General features: G+C 33.8%; 1 protein-coding gene across 5 annotated transcripts in view; it reads right to left on the bottom strand.

The window, feature by feature from the left end:
• The window catches only part of Kmt2e (lysine methyltransferase 2E (inactive)), a 91713-nt gene that overhangs the window by 60929 nt on the left and 13765 nt on the right, over positions 1 to 17019 (bottom strand). For 3 of the 5 annotated variants that reach the window (XM_046464176.2, XM_046464175.2, XM_046464171.2), the window contains exons 2-3: positions 7699 to 7771; positions 3498 to 3682 (exon numbers count right to left, since the gene is read on the bottom strand). In XM_046464176.2, coding sequence (XP_046320132.1) covers positions 3498 to 3568 — 71 coding nt within the window. In that variant the 5' untranslated portion in view covers positions 3569 to 3682; positions 7699 to 7771. Of the gene's footprint in view, positions 1 to 3497; positions 3683 to 6280; positions 6482 to 7698; positions 7772 to 17019 lie in introns of all 5 variants that reach the window. The other 2 variants (XM_046464173.2, XM_046464172.2) reach the window with 2 other exon arrangements.

The raw sequence follows: 17019 nt of genomic DNA, 5'->3' as shown, positions 1-17019 counted from the left end.
GATGTATGTATTGGTTTTTGATTTTATGCATAAAGTTATTTTTAAATAAAGCACTTTTAGTTAAATTGGACTGTGGAAAGTTTATAATTGCTTTACGAAAAAATATAAGCCATGAAACAAAATTTTATTCTTCTTACAGAGCAGATATCCCTAATTCACAGTCTATCAATTCTTAGTAACCAGTTATTCCAAAAGTACTTTAAAATTATTCTTTATAGTTCAAGGGTTTAGGAAGGTCCAACTCTAGTCAAGGCAATGGTTAAATATAAATAGTAAATATAAGGTCTCTATCCTCAAGGAAGACAAAATGAAATCAAAATTGAAATTGTCAAAACTTACTGATGAGTGGAAAACAATTATGTAATAAAGAAAATGGAGCTGGTGGAAATGAGTTTTATTTTAGAGATACAATTATCCCAAAATAAATGTTATTAGAAACTAAAACACTAGCATTTAGCAGACCCTTTCTTCACAGATCTTGAAGTAAACTTTCAATTTTCTACCCATAAAATACTAGTCTACTAGGGTAGACCAGATGAGCATAAGTGATCTAATAAGTTTTCTTTCATAGCCTTAGAAGTGAGTATAAATTTTGATCCAATACATTAACTTAATCAATATAAAAACATTGAGTACCTTCCAAATTTTAAATTAGTTTATTAGTGATACACTGTATTTAATTAGTACAATCTTTTTAAAAAATATGCAATAAAAACTATACGCCCATAATACAATAAAAAATAATCCTTTTTAAATAAACTTTATTTTGAAATAATTATATATTCATAAAGAGGTTACAAAGGGAACATACAAGGGAATTCCATGCATCCTTTCCCCAATCGCTTGCTTTCAGTGTTTTTTGATTGTTTTTGTAGATAAGGTCTCACTATGTAGTCCAGGGTCACCTCAAATTCCTAGGTTCAAGTAATCCTCCTGCCTCGGCCTCCCAAGTACTGAGTACCTGGGACTACAAGCATGTGCCACCACACCCAACAAGCTCTTCCATCTTATATAACATGATATGTTGGAAGTAAAAAGAAAGCCATATGCTAGTTATATAAAATTTTATCATGAAAAGATTTCCAAAGTTTATATTTTCATGGAAAAGGGGGAAATGTGACTTAAGGGTCTTTCTGAGCTTACAGGTCTTACATAAAAAAGGAGAATTTAAAAATACAAAAATTCTGATGGTTGGTCCCATAACAAAATTTGGCACTTTGCCTTCTGAATTATGTCTGAGGGACATACACCTTTGCGAGAAACAAAAAAACTTTTCCTGAATCAGAAGTATTTAAAGATTTGACTCCATAATATAAGTCACAGTTATCCTGTAATTATATATGTATCCTATGAATACATTTAACAAAGCAAACAGGCAGCTATTTATTTACCCCTCTTCCAGCAAGTTATTCATTCCTTTGTAACTGTATAATTAACACAAGGCTTTGTAAATTGCCTCTGTAAATTGCCTTTTAAACACATACCAGTCACATGAACAAAGCAAAGATCTCTCTCTCACACACTGTATACTAGACTAATTATACATAAATATATTTATATAAATAAATAAATAAATAAATAAGGAATGTAGAGGTTAATATTTCTAGAGAGCAAATAATTTTTATTACCCAAATGCCTATAACTCATTAGATTTGGATATGTATCTATTGGATACTTTATGTTATTTTTTTTTTTTTTTAAAGTCCAGGGACTGGGCAATATTAATTCAGTGGTAAAGTACTGCTTGCCTAGAATGCACAAGGCCTTGTGTTTAATCCTAAAACTGCAAATTAAAACACCACAAAAAAAGAAACAAAGACTAAAATTTAATACTTTCAACCTGGTGCCTCTCAATTCTTGCTTCTGGGTTTCCTTCCTTCATAGTATCCGTATTTTGGCAGAATGAGTGACAGTTAATTTTCCTAATAGTGCCTTGTTTGGGAATGTTTTTATTTACCAAAACCAAAACCAAAAGCAACTTATATGTAGTGCAGACAGAGAATCTATTTCATTTATTTTCATTGGAATTAAATTGTGTAATTTATAATGGTTTTTAAAAACCATATAATAAGGGCTGGGGATGTGGCTCAAGCGGTAGCGTGCTCGCCTGGCATGTGTGCGGCCCGGGTTCGATCCTCAGCACCACATACAAACAAAGATGTTGTGTCCACCGATAACTAAAACTAAATAAATATTAAAAAAAAAAAACCATATAATAATCATACAGTTAAATGTAATGTGTAGCATAAAAGTACTAGAGAGCATCTATGTGTCTTTCCCAATGGCAGAACCAGAGTAGTAAAAACAAAATGCTTCTAGACCACTAGAAATGCCAGCAAAAGGAGGAACAGTAAGTCTATTTTCTTGCGTTCCATGTGACAATTTCTGGAGTCCTAAAATAAAGAAAATTTTTCCTTTTTTTAAAATTTAAATTACATTTTATCCAGTATCCTGCAGTCAGTCCCATTAAGTAAGATACATCTATACATTCAACTAGATAATAAACATTTGATCTTTCCATCCCTCAGCTCAATACTCACTTGAACTTAACAACTTTCATAGCAATAACTTAGTATTTAAGTAGCAGTCACTCAAAACCAAAAAAGACATTTACGTCTATGCAGACAAGTACCTATTTCCAAATAGTCTAGAGGCAAGGTAAGAATCTTCCATTGAATCCTTCAGAAATGGCGCCCATAAAAACAAAAGTTGTCAAAACAATAATCCAGCAGGAAACACTCCCTTTATTCTATTTAAAAATGACTTAAGTTTATTTTTCAACTCAACTTTCTTCTTAAAAAATGAAAATCCTAAACTTAAATGGATAGCATAATATATCGATGTATTGTTAGTTAGGATTAAAATATAAAACTTATGGCTGGGGTTACAGCTCAGAGGTAGAATGCTTGCCTACTGTGTGAGGCCATGAGTTTATATCCCCAATATCTCAAGGTGAAAAAAAGATTAAAATTTAAAACCAAATTACTTTCCAATATATAAATAAAAAATCTTAACATTAAAACAACCTATTATCTTCTTTTTGGGGAAGAGTGGAAGTACTAAAGATTGAGTCCAAGGACACTTTACCAGTGAGCTATACTCCCAGCCCTTTTAAAGTTTTTTATTTGGATACAGGGTCTCATTAAGTTGCCCAGGCTGGCCTTGAACTTGTGATCCTCCTGCTTCAGCCTACTGAGTAGCTGGGATTACAGGCATGTGCCACCACACCCATCTATCTTGAAGCTTGATGCTAACAATCAGTAAATGGAAAAGACAAAAAATAATTTTTAAAAAACACAGCATTTTGGCTCAAAAGTTATTAGCAGAAGTAATCTTAGCTAAAGAAATTTTGGCCCTTAAGCATCTGATATTTCAGCTAAAAATACAAAAAGACAAAAAATATAAATACAGATTAAGCACTGGTTGGTTGTACTAAAATGATTGTATAAAATATTTTCCCCTTCTCAATCCAAAAATACCTTGACTTAAATACTTACTCTGAGCCTGCAGCCATTTCCAAGTATGACGTTTCTGCTGTATCAACCCCCAATGGGATCACTATGCTCATGACGTTCGCCTCTGGTAAATTCGATTACTATGGAGTCCTATGCATTGGTATCCAAAACACTGGGGCATGCCAGCCACAGTGCTCATTGCAAACATCTAAGTGCATCCACAAACCCTGTTTAAAAGAAATGGGAACAAAACAGTTAAGAACTATCTTAACTATCTACAATCACACTGTATAATAATAGTAAATAACAGGTAAAGAAAGCATTCTTTATTAAGATCTCAAATAGCAATATGCTCAGTGAGGTATCTATTTCATTTATTTTTCTGGAATTAAGTTGTGTAATCATGATCAAAATAAAAGCTTCTGGGGGTATATTTCAGTGGCAGGGCCCATGTTTAACATGTGCAAGGTTCCCAAAACAATAACAAAAGAAAACAAGTTTCTAAATCATAACCTTCCTTAGGGAATGAATTTAGGATACTACAAGAAGGATTACTGCCAGGTACATGCAGGGATGCAGGCCTGTAATCCCAGCAACTCTGGAGGGCTGAAGCAAGAGGATAGAAAAATCAAGGCCAGCTTCAGCAACTCAGTGAGACTCTCTCTCAAAAAGAGTTGGGGATTTAGCTAAGTGGTAGAGCACCCCTGGGTTCAATTCCTAGTACCAAAACAAAACAAGAAAAAAAAAAAAAAAAAAAAGATTACCTAAGACATATTCTAAGGGATATTGTTCAGTAAACAGCCAACAAATGTTATTCATTTTAAAAGATAAAATTGGAACTTATTAGTATTCAAAAACAAGTCTTCTTGGTTCAGTGAGTAATCTAACAATATATTAACAACTTATCTAAGCACCATACTAAACCCTTTTGCATGAATGGTCTATTGAAGCCTCACAGTCCTGAGGTAGGTATATCCATTTTACCACCTAGGAACACATTAAAAAAAAGGCTAAATAACTGAACCAAGGTTGCTCAGTTTGAGATGATACCAGAATTTGAATCAATGCTATTATACTATTTATACACGTATACAAAGAAAACTATTTAAAATAAAAATCAATTTATTTTCCATAATATATAAATCTATGAATATCAAGAAAGAACTCTAGGGTTCTCTAGAGTCATTAACTGCACAGAGTTACTAACTCTAATTAATACCAGTTAGTAGAGAAAACTAATAAACTTGGTGTCTTTTAAACAAACTTATGACAGTAACTAAAAGACATTCAGTTTCAACATCAAGTTTCCTAATCTAAATTCACTCTATAACACTTGCTAAATATGTTGTTTTTAAAATATCTACTCAAAGGCTTTTCAATAATGACATAATACAACTTGGGAACAAAATCAACAATTCCATAAACTAGAAAACAACAGTCAATATAGTCCCTATCTGTTAATGCTATACCTGAAGTAAAGAACAACAGTATTTCTTCAAATAGCAGTCCTTGCATTTATATTTAATTTTTACAATTAAACTTGACAATACCTGTAAAGGTCAATTTCTATTTCACACATGGTATAAATTATAAGTTCAGACCTTCTGAGGAAAAAAATTAACAAAATGGGAAAATGAGATGTTAAAAATGGTTTGAATTCTATAAGAAAACCAGTCTTTACTTTTAAACAATGTGTAACCAGAAGAACACTACTAGATTATAAATTATTATAGTATAAAAATATACAATAAGCTAGACACGATAGCACATGTATGTAGTAGTTCCAGTTATTCTGGAGGCTGAGGCAGGAGGATGGCTTATGCCCAGGAGTTAAGACCAGCTTGGGAAACAGCAAGACCCCACCTCAGAACAAAACAAAAATCTCCACACACACATAAAACAATTTTAACAAAAAAACAACACTTAGTAATTACCCCCTAAAAATTAAAAACAGTAACTTTGGAGCCTGACTCTATCATTTACTAGATGTGTGTGATGCTAGACAGGTTATTTAACCCAAGAGTTGGACACAGAGGCCCATTCCAGTAATCCCAGCTACTCCATAGGCTGACACAGGAGGATCCCAAGTTCAAAGTCAGCCTGGACACATTAGAGAAATCCTTTTCAAAATACAATAAATAGAGATAGGAGGGTAGCTCAGCAGCACTTACTTAGCATTTGCAAGACCTTGGGTTCAATCCCCAGCACGTTTTTAACAAAAAAACACAACTATGTACCAGGTTCCATATTTACAAAATGGGGATTTACCCTTATAGAATTTCTATGAAAAAAATGAAATTAATGTAAAGCAGAAAGAATGTTTCACATATATTTAAGCAATCGATATATAGTACAGTTTGCACACCCCCAATTTGAAATTCAAAATACTCTGAAATCCATTCATTCAGATTTCAGACTTTTGGACTGGGGATGCTCAACTTGTAAAGTTAATGCAAATATCCCAAAATCACACTTCCAGTCCCAAGCACTTCAGACAAGGGATACTCAACCTGTAGTCACCTAACAAGAATTCTTATTTCATAACAAAACAACGTGTAACTAGAAAAACTCTGTAGATCTCATTTAAAGAGAATCTTCTAATAGCTTTTGAAAGTAAAATAATTAAGGTTCTTTACTTGCCTTTTTTTTTTTTTTGGAGGGGTGGTGCTGGGGATTGAACCCAGGGCCCTGTGCATGCAAGGCAAGCACTCTACCAACTGAGCTATATCCCCAGCCCTACTTGCCATATTTTTATCTTCACTCCACAAATTAAAAGTCTCTTCCCAAAATAACCGAAGCAAAGTGAACAAAAGGAAATGTCTTACCTTCTTTTCTGTCGCCATAACCATAGTAGAATTACTTCATAAATCCCATATTTATTAACTAGCACAAGGCTATAAAATTATAAAATTTCTATGTGACAAATGCAAACAATGTATAAAACTACAAGTTTGTTCTATCCAGACGTTATATTATTCTGTATTTCCTTAAGATGCTAAAGACTTGGACCTAATAACAGGTACCAACTGCAATTAAAAAAAAAAAAAAAGTCTTGTTAATAGCATCTGGTTGGTAGAGGTTTTCTTCAACTTGTTCATCTTTATATAAGACTTATGAGAAGTCTTGTATTTTTAGGTGTATGTACATTCAGTTGTGCATTTGTTTACCAGAGGTAGGAACTAGAAAGTAAAAAGCATGTTCTTATGTATTTTTAAGTAAATCAATAATATTTTTAATCTAAAATGATTTACTAGGGTACCTATATAATGGTGTTTTCATTCTTAGATATACAATCCTCAATAAGCACTATTTTGAGCTGTTTTTAGATAACAGTGAAGAACTTGCTACAACTTGGACAGTGGCTTTTATCTGTGTTATTTTTGCCTCTCCCCCTAATCTTTATTGTGCCTGGAACACAACATTACAAAGGATTGGAAAATGAATTATAGCTTCTAGGACAAATCACACCTCTGGCCTCACTAACTAAATGAACTGCCAATCTATATATCAAATGCTATAAAAACAAATAGATGACATCCCCAGAACTTCATCTCTCTATAAACACAAATGCTCATCCTCAGGATAAAGACACATCATCACATCTGAAACAGAACGTTACACTCTGAGTTTGACCCAACAGAAAAGGATACCAGTAACTACTCACAACTGATCAGAAGAGGTCCTATCTACTGAGACTATAAAATGGCAAATATTCCATTATTTCCAATAATATCAAAAGCACTATTGCCAAAAAAAAAAAAAAAACTCATATTGCTTAAAAATCTAGTTGATAATAAAATCCTATAGAGGTTCATGCTTGTAATTCCAACTACTTGGGAGGTTGAGGTAGGAGGTTTGCAACCTTGAGGCTAGCGTGGGCCAGAGAGAGAGAGACCCTGTCTCAAAATAAAAATTTAAAAGGGGCAGGAAATATAGCTTACAGATGGGGCACTTGCTAACATTAGGAGGCCCTGGGTTCAATTAACAATACTGCCCTCCCACACACAAAAAATTGACTCTTAAAAAATTTTTTTAATGGTAAAGTCAATGTAGTAAGCAGGAAAAAAGTGAGCTCATAACACAGGCATAAGGAGGGAAAATTAAAATAATCCAAACAATTATCACAAACTTTGATATATGTGAAGAATAAAAAAAACTGTTCATCCAACTGTCAAATAAGATATATACAAAATATACTAAGAATAAATGGCAGCCATTAATGAAATAATATAAAAGGAAATACCATGAGATGTCTGGGAAATCTGAGGTCCAAGAAAGAATAAATGTCTTCACAAAACCTGCTATCCAGAATAGACCTAGAAACCAAGTGAACATAGGAGCATTGAGCTATTTTTAAATGGCACAGAATTCCAGGTACTTCTGATTAACATGGTACCTAAAACCAAAGGGACTCACACAAAAATAGCAGCAAATTCCTAAAGTGATATATTTAATCTTCAACTCTTTACATAAATGAACATAAACACAACAGAGGCAACAATTAAGTTAAATACCAAATCAAACTGAAGATACTGGAAAAATACAATATTAAAAAAACTTAACAAGCCAATGATAAAAATAATAAAAACAAAAGGTAAAAAAAGCAATTAAAGATGGAAAAAGCAATTTCAGACAGAAAACAGTCTATCTGAAAAGCTAAAGACTGAAGCTGCTTTTAAGACCATGCTAAAAAAGAAAACTGAAAAGATCACCCGAAGGACAAAAATAATGAAAATGGGAGGAAAATTTTTTTCCTAAAATTACAATAAAATGCCTAATCTAACAATCTCTTTGAGGAAAGGGTCATCCATTATCTTTCTTTTCTTTATAAGACCTCACACCGTGTTCAATAAATATTGACTATTTAATATTTATTGGATGTATGCCACTAAGAGATAGGTGAATTTTTGGCCTAATTACTAATGGAAATTAATAAACTACAAAAGAAATGGTGAGGGACCATGTATCTAAGATTTCCTATAATCAGAAATTAAATTTGGTCATCAATATTTTATTATTTATAGTAGCTAATACATAATAAAAAAATGCTCAATCAAGATCCACTCCCCGCCCCCCCCCCAAAAAAAACCGGATCCATTTCAAGTTAATACCTATGAAATCTTAGGCAAGTCATTTCAGTGCTCTTTGTTTCAAGTAAATATGGAGGTTGGCTGTGTCAATGATCTTATAGTTTACATCTTATAATCACAAATCTATTAGATTATTTCTGATAATCAAAACAACAGAATAAATGTAAGATTTTAAAAAGCTATAAATTACATACCTGATAAGACAATGAGTATGTATTTCTCTAGCTGGGCTTATCTTAGTACCTGATAGTACTCTGCAAGTTCTTATCTGATATTCAAACCTCCCCAACTAGTGGTTATAATAATAAACAAATACCAAGTATTTATAATGCTTAATCCTCACAACAAGCCTAAGTTACAGGTATAATTATTATCTTCATTTTATAGATGAGGCAGAGAGGATAAAATTGTCCAATGTTAATAGTCAATAAATAGTCAAGTTAGGATTTGAACTCAAGTGGTTTGCTTTTAGCTTATAGTTTGCCTGAAATTAACATTTGTCACATGACTGATAAAATTTTTTTTAAACCCTATCATTTAAACTTAGAGGGGAAAAACTGACAGCTGTTTCTCCCTAAAAGAAAAATTAATTCTAGAAATATCTCACTCCAGAATACTGGTTTGCATTTACTCTGGTACATTAAACAAAATGGAACAAAATTCATCTTATTCTTCTACCAAACCTGATCTAGTTAGCAAACTTACATTCATTCCACATAATGCATTAGAATAACAGAAAAGTGGAAAAGTACAGGCTCCAAGTCTAAAATCAGTATGAAATGTTTCAGGAAAAGTGCAAAGCATGTAATCAAAGGATAAAGATAAAATTGCCCATTATTTTCAGAAATAAGCACGTCTCACTAAAAAGCTGAAAGTAACTCTTAAGAATTAAGGGACCTGAAAGTTGAGGCAGAGCACACTCGGGTGGCTGAGGCAAGAGGATCTGGAGTTCAAAGGCAGCCTCAGCAACTTAGTGAGATGCTAAGCAATTCAATAAGACCCTGTCTCTTGAAGATCCCAAGTTCAAGGCCAGCCTCAGCAGTTTAGAGTGGCCCTAAGCAACTGAGTAAGACCCTGTCTCAAAATAAAAAGAGCAAGGGATGTGGCTCAGTGGTAAAGTACCCCTGGGTTAAATCCCCAGTACACATAAACAAATACACACACACGCACAAAACAGTTTTCAGAGACAGGATTTCACCAATTCAACTTACACTATACTCCTCAGGCAAATAACATTCTATCTTTCTATTGAGAAATATCAGTCTTTAGTCATGGTTTTTGTTGGTGATTTGCTTGAAAAACTAAAACACATACACATAATTCAATGTTCAAATGCACATTTTCTGACTAAGAGTTTTAGAGTTTCACTGTATCCCATTTAGTGCAATTCCAACCATTACTATTAAACTCAATATCAGAGTAGCAATGCTTTTGCTTTCACGTCATGCCATTTAATAATGGTTATGTACTCTCCTTAAGGCTTAGTTTCCTCACCTGTAGAGAACAACCACAGAATATGTTTCTGAATTGTTTAAGGATTTGTATGGGGCACTCAGTAGTTATAATTAGGTAACATTTCCTGGAATTAAATACTTAAAGCTCTTTATAAATGAGTACTGGAGTGGGCATGGTGGTGCACGGCTGTAATTCCAGCAGCCTCGGATGCTTAGACAGGAGGATCGCAAGTTCAAAGCCAGCCTTGGCAATTGTGAGGTTCTAAGCAACTCATTGAGACCCTGTCCCTAAATAAAATACAAAATAGGGCTGGGGATGTGGCTCAGTGGATGAGTGTCCCCAGTATCTCCCAAACAAACGAACAAAAAAAATGAGTGCTAGAGAACAATTTCTGGCTATTATAAAAATTTAATAAGCTCCTATGAGATTCTCATCTATTCCAGAACCCATTCTTTTCAGGAAAGAAGGATGCTTCTGTATTGTACTACAAATTTAGAGACTATGTTACAAGTAGTTTCATTGAAAAAACCAACAGCCACACCACTTTATTATACACTCCAAACATACAGTTCCAATTATTTTAAGTGAAATTCTTTAAGTTTTTTGTAGCTATAGACAGACAGAATGCCTTCATTTTATTTGTTTATTTTTATGGGGCACTAAGGATCGAACCCAGTGCATCACACATGCTAGGCAAACACTCTGACACTAGGCCACAAGCCCTAGCCCCTTAAACTAAAATTCTTTACACAGAGAAATGGCAACATAAATAGGCTATTTGGAGCCCCAAAGTCCTTTTTATAGAATTTTTGCCAAAACAAGAATGGCTCTGATTAAGATTAGTATCTTAAAGAAAGAACCAATGGAAAACACTCAGATTACTCAATGAGTAAAACCATCCCTATAAAGCCAAAGCAGAGACAAATCAGCCAGGTCTTTGGGGAACTCCATATAGCTTACCTAGCAATCCAATTTATTATATCATTAGCCCATTAGAGATGTGAATCAAAGTAAGCTAGAGAATCAAGAACAACTTTTTAAACTTTAAAAAGTTTAAAATATGTGTTTTAAAATAATACATGAACACAAAGAGTGAACCCTAATGTAAATTATGGACTTTGATAATGATGTGCTGGTTCATGAAATGTAACGAATGTACCACACTGATGAAAGATGTTGATGTAGAGAGATGCTGTGCCTGAGTTGGGGTAGACACACATGAGAATTGTTCTTTCGGTTCAATTTTGCTGTGAACCTAGGACTGCTCTAAAAAATAAAGTCTATTGATTTTTTTTTAAAAAAAATACATGTATGAATAAGACATAACAAAATATTTTGATGGGGGTGGGTGTGGTGGATACTGAGGATCAAACCCAGAGGCACTTTAACACTGAACTACATCCCACAGTTTTTTTTTTTATTATGAGACAGAGTCTCCCTAAGATGCTTAGGACCTCACAAAGTTGCTGAGGCTGCCCTTGCACTTGTGATCTTCCTGCCTCCACCTCCTGAGTCGCTGGGGTTACAGGCATGTGCCACTACACCCGGCCTAAAAAGGCTTTTGGGAGGTTGTTCTCAACACCAATTTTGTAACCAGCTCAACTATTGTATACTTCTCCATTCCAAACCCCCTCAACTTAGAATAAATTAATTTAAATTTTATCCAGTTTTTAAATTCCCCACTCTATTATTTTAAAATAATATTTGTTATTCCCAAAGTTTTGGAGATCCCTGAACTATAAAGTAAAAAGTAGTCAAATGTGACCTTCTATGCAAATTGCAACTCAGATATTGTTAGTATCTGATTAGGTTTGGGTTTCCAGGTATAAATATGTATGATTTCTATTTCTTACACACACAAAAAAAAGTGTGTGAGTAGTACACACCTTAATTCCAGAAACTGGGGAGGCTGAAGCAGGAGGATCACAAATTTGAGCCAGCCTGGGCAACTTATGAAACCCTGTCATGTTTTTTTTTTTTCCCTCAGAATTAAGCTTAACCTTGGTTTATATTCTTCATAACTTTTAGGATGAAATGACTCACAAGTCATTTCATCCTAAAAAGTTATCTATGCCTGCTTTCTACTCACCATGTGTCCTGGAACTTTAGAATGCACTGTTCAATACACAAATACAGAAAAGAATTTTTACTTAAGAATAATCACCTCCCACCTATCACAGTAAAAGAAGCAAAAAGAATAATCACCTTCCCAAATTTCTTAAAATCTCATTCTCATGTACAAAAGTATTAAGTGAGTACTGCAAAGCACAACACCATACAGCTCAATGAGTTATAAAATTTCTTCCATTTATAGAAAAGTAATTATTATCTATATAAGTCAATTTCCCCTCAGGACTGGGGATCAATACTCAGGGCCTCACACATCCTGGACAAATGCCCTATTGCTGGGTTATAGCCCAAGTCCTACATGAACACTTTTTTTTTTTTTTTGGTGGTGGTACTGGGAATTGAACCCAAGGGCTGAGCATGTGCTCTACCTCTGAGCTATATCATCAGCCCCACATGAGTAATTTTTAAAACATGCTCCCTACAGTCCTATGGAACTTAGGGATTTGTGACAGTAGGAAAGCAGAAAAGCTAACAAAGGAAATATGAGGAACAACATTAAAATTCTGTAAATTTAAAAGGTTTAAAGTTGTATGTTCTATGTGTTAGCTAACAAATGTGAAAATAATATTAAATGGGACACTCTTAGCAAAGACTATTGATACATGCAACAATTTGGATTAATTTTAAAGGAATCATGCTGACTTTTTAAAAAGACAATCCCCAAAGTTACATACTGTAAAATTCTATTTACATAATATTCGTAAAATGATAGATTACAGAAATGAAAAACAGATTCACAGGGAGAAGAGAAAAGTGAATACAACTATATAAAGGGCAATACCAAGGATTTTTGCAGTGATGGAACTGTTCCGTATCAATTGTGGTGGTGGACACAGGTAATCATGCATAGAACAAAATGTAAACAAGGAAGTACAAGTAAAACTGGGAAAAATCTGAATAAAATGGATGGATTGTATCAATGTCAACTTTTTTTTAATTTTTTTAGAGAGAGAGAGAGATTTTAATATTTATTTCTTTTTTAGTTCTCGGCAGACACAACATCTTTTGTTTGTATGTGGTGCTGAGGATAGAACCCGGGCCGCGCATGCCAGGCGAGTGCGCTACCGCTTGAGCCACATCTCCAGCCCTCAATGTCAATTTTTTATTGTGACATTGTACTACAATTCTGCAAGATGTTACCATTCAGGGAAGCTGGTAAAGGACACACTGACTCTTTCTATTATTTCATAATATTGCACATGAGTCTACAATTACCTCAAAAATTAAACTAAAAAAAATGACTTTGCAATTGTGGCCTTTAAGCTTTTTTAAACATTGGTAACAACTTTCCTAAAAATGAAATCTCACACAAAAATCTAAGCATCTATTTTGATTTTAAGATGAATAATGCTTTACTCTCCTATACTTTTCCCAAAGATGGATAGTATCAATGCGAATATGGTGTTAAGGCTACTGCCAGATATAATAGAAAAAGCTACAAGTGATAGTAATATCTGCCAATAAGTACAGTAGGCATTTGTACCTCATATTTTTTATGTTCATGGTTAAAAAAAATGGTGGGAGAAATGTACAGGCCTGTATGTACTCAACTACCAGTTAAGCTACAGGAAAAGCCTAGGGCTTTCTGGAAAGCATTTTGAAAATCACGGGCTAAAAGAAATTACTGACTGACTCAAAATGTGACATAAAAAACTTGTTTTACTGGTATACTTTACTTGCCCTTGAAAAGAAACATTCTTTCAAAAAGTAATGTCTAAGCCATTTTTATAATTAGAAACCAAATTAACAGGCGGAGGTATAACTCAACGGTAAAGTATGTGTTTAGCATGCATGAGGACCTGGGTTTGATCCCAGTACCACTAAATAAGTAAATAAATAAAATTTAAAGACAAAAAGTTCTGCAAACATATTTATCTTTTATTCACTTTACCTGCATAGATTATGAAATTTGTTTATTGTAACTCTACTAGCCTTTAAATAAGACCACCAGAGAAGGGCGAATTAAGGAATTCTCATTCCTTAATCTCAAGTGGAATAATGTCTTCACTTTTAGGGGTAACTAAGTATGGCACTTATCTGTATTCTAATCTATTTTTTTCATACTAGAGAACTTGAATCAAAAAAATGCACATTAAATCTAATTAATTGGATTTCGATGAATCTTTCTGATTCTACTGTCTTTAATAACAGAACTGTACAAGAGTAATAGAAAATTACTGGTTTTTCTCCATGTTCTAACATGATGTTTGAATTATTAGCTCCCAAATACAGATCCACAAACTACTAATTTTCATATAGTAGGTAAAAGTAGAAAATGACAGATTCCTAGACTTCACAATAGAGATTCTGATTTATTAAGTATGGGACATGGCCTGGATAAGGCTGTGCAAACAACTGACTTCAGTGCTCCATTTTGTAACTAATGCTTACAACATTAGACTATGTATCATACTTCAAAGGCTACTAGTTTCTTATGTTTGCCCTTTGCAAAAAAAGTATAGTTCACAGTAATTAACAATCAAATTAAGTTCCTGATGCTGACATTTTATCAAGTTACCCTGTTCTATACCAACAACATTCCAATATAAAAATCCTTCAAGTACAAAATTTTTTGGTACTGTTCTCACATCCCTAATTCTGAAAATTTTCTAAAGTCATTCTCTTTATACTTTTTTTTTCTTTCCCATTCAATAAAACCTTATCAAACTGTCAGACATTTAAGTACCATGCTTCCTTTAAGCTGTCCCAATTTTTCAACTTTATTATCTGTGCCACAACACTAGTTCTGGGATACCTAGGAGATCACCCAAAACACAATTTCGACTCGTTTCAAAACACTGTTCCAACTTTAAAACCTGTTCCATACCATCTTTTCCCTTCTCAGCTTCCCAAGAAGTAATACAAGATTGTATTACCTTTTTAAAGAATCCACTGGTTTATATTTTGACATATATTATTTTGAAGTGGTGATTAGAAGTACAGTTTCCACAATAAGACCATTAACCTCAAAGCAAGAACAGAGATATTTATATGTTAGCTCTCATAGTCTAGAATTCAGCAGCTAAGATACCCACCCAAGATTAAACTACAATTTCCCTGACACATTTAATTTTTTCCTGCTCCTTTTAGATGAACATGAACTTTTTTTAAACTTTGTCTTAATTTTTATATCCATTAATATCACCACTTGTATTGAGCATGTAATGAAGTGCTTAAAAAGATAACCTAAGTCATTTGGGGCAAAATTTAGATAGGTTCAGAAGTAACAATAACAATTTCTTAGCTTATAAAAGATAATACAGAACTGAGCTGGCCCCTCCTTGCCAAAACCTCAAGCAAAACAGAGCTGGTTTAAAATACAGCAAGATGAGTTTGGAGCAAGGAAGAAAGAGCCTTTAAAAAAAAAAGAGCTGTAAAATGACAGCTAAAATGAACACAGCAGAAGAGAGGAATAAACTTGGAGAAACCCAGACACCTACTGCCACACATTCCTCCTTAACTGAAAGCCATGCCTTCAGACACCTTGTAGTGGACCATCTGATGAACATGAACTTAAAAAAAAAAAAAAAGGGCAAAATCTGCCACGAAATGTTACCAATATAGTTATCTCCTAAGGCTCAGCTCTCCCCATTATTAGTCATGCATCGATCCAACAATTCATTTGTTTTTCTGTTCCCAGCCATTTACAGAGTATATATCTACTCATTATCTACCATCATTTCAAAAATCAAACCTTCAAACAGAAACTTTTTCACATACCTTCTTTCACTGCATTTTTTAATTAGTATCTCATTCTTTCAATTCTATTTAAAACTTTTTTTTCTTCAGTCTCCTATTGTATTCACTCAATCTTTTGTGCCTCCCCAATGTTTAAAATTCATTCTTTTGGGGGGAGTGGGGGAGCGGGTAGCAGGGATTGAACTCAGTCCTATTTTGTATTTTATTTAGAGACAGGGTCTCAATGAATTACTTAGCGCCTCACCATTGCTGAGGCTATATTTGAACTCATGATCCTCCTGTCTCAGCCTCCTGAACCACTGGGATTATAGGCATGTGCCACCATGCCCTGCTAAAATTCATTCTTGAACTAGGAGTGTAGTTCAGTGGCAGAACATTTTACCTAGCATACTCAAGGTCCTGGGTTCAATCTCCAGCACCACAAATAAAATTTATTCTTCCTCAGTCTCCATGGCCTCCACCACCATCGTTCATCATTTGAGTAACTTTCAACAACCAACAATTCTTTCAGCTTGCTACCATCAAGGTCTAAGTATCTTGTCTCTAATAATGGGAGAAATCCTTAATGTCGTACAACTATTGCCCCCCTCCCACCAGATTATAGAAATTACTTTATTATTTCAAAATATAATAAAATCAATCACATTCATTCAATGTATTCACTGAACACATACTATGTTATGAATACTGCTCTAAGTGCTTGGGAATCAACAATGAACAAAATTAAGTTGTTATTAGGAACTTGCAATGACTTTGGGTAATTCAGTATAACTAAGGGTACCTCAAAGTAGTTCTCTCAAGTTCACTACCTCTTTTTTTTTAACATCATTGTTAGAGCAATGCTTTATTTTTTTATATTTAGTTGTAGATGGACAATATACCTTTATTTTATTTATTTATTTTTATATGGTGCTGAGGATTGAACCCAGAGCCTCACATGTGCTAGGCAAGCACTCTACCACTGAGCTACAGCCCTAGCCCATCAAGTAACTATCTTCATTTTGATAAATCATTTATTAAAATCCAAAGTTTTTGATTAATTCTGATTTATTCTCATTATCTGGTCAAGAATTAGTATATTATGCTCAGATTAATAGAAAGCTATGAAGATTTTTAAATGATTAATTTGAATTCATCATTAGACACTTTAGCTATGTAGCCCTCAGAAATATGTCTTGACAAGCCTCTCA

This window comes from Marmota monax, unplaced genomic scaffold, assembly GCF_021218885.2.
Source record: "Marmota monax isolate L192 unplaced genomic scaffold, Marmota_monax_Labrador192_F-V1.1 WCK01_AAM20220418_F8-fsc00065, whole genome shotgun sequence".
Classification (NCBI taxonomy): Eukaryota; Metazoa; Chordata; class Mammalia; order Rodentia; family Sciuridae; genus Marmota; species Marmota monax.
Note: the sequence above shows the minus strand (reverse complement) of the source record. Positions and strands in the feature narration are given on the sequence as shown.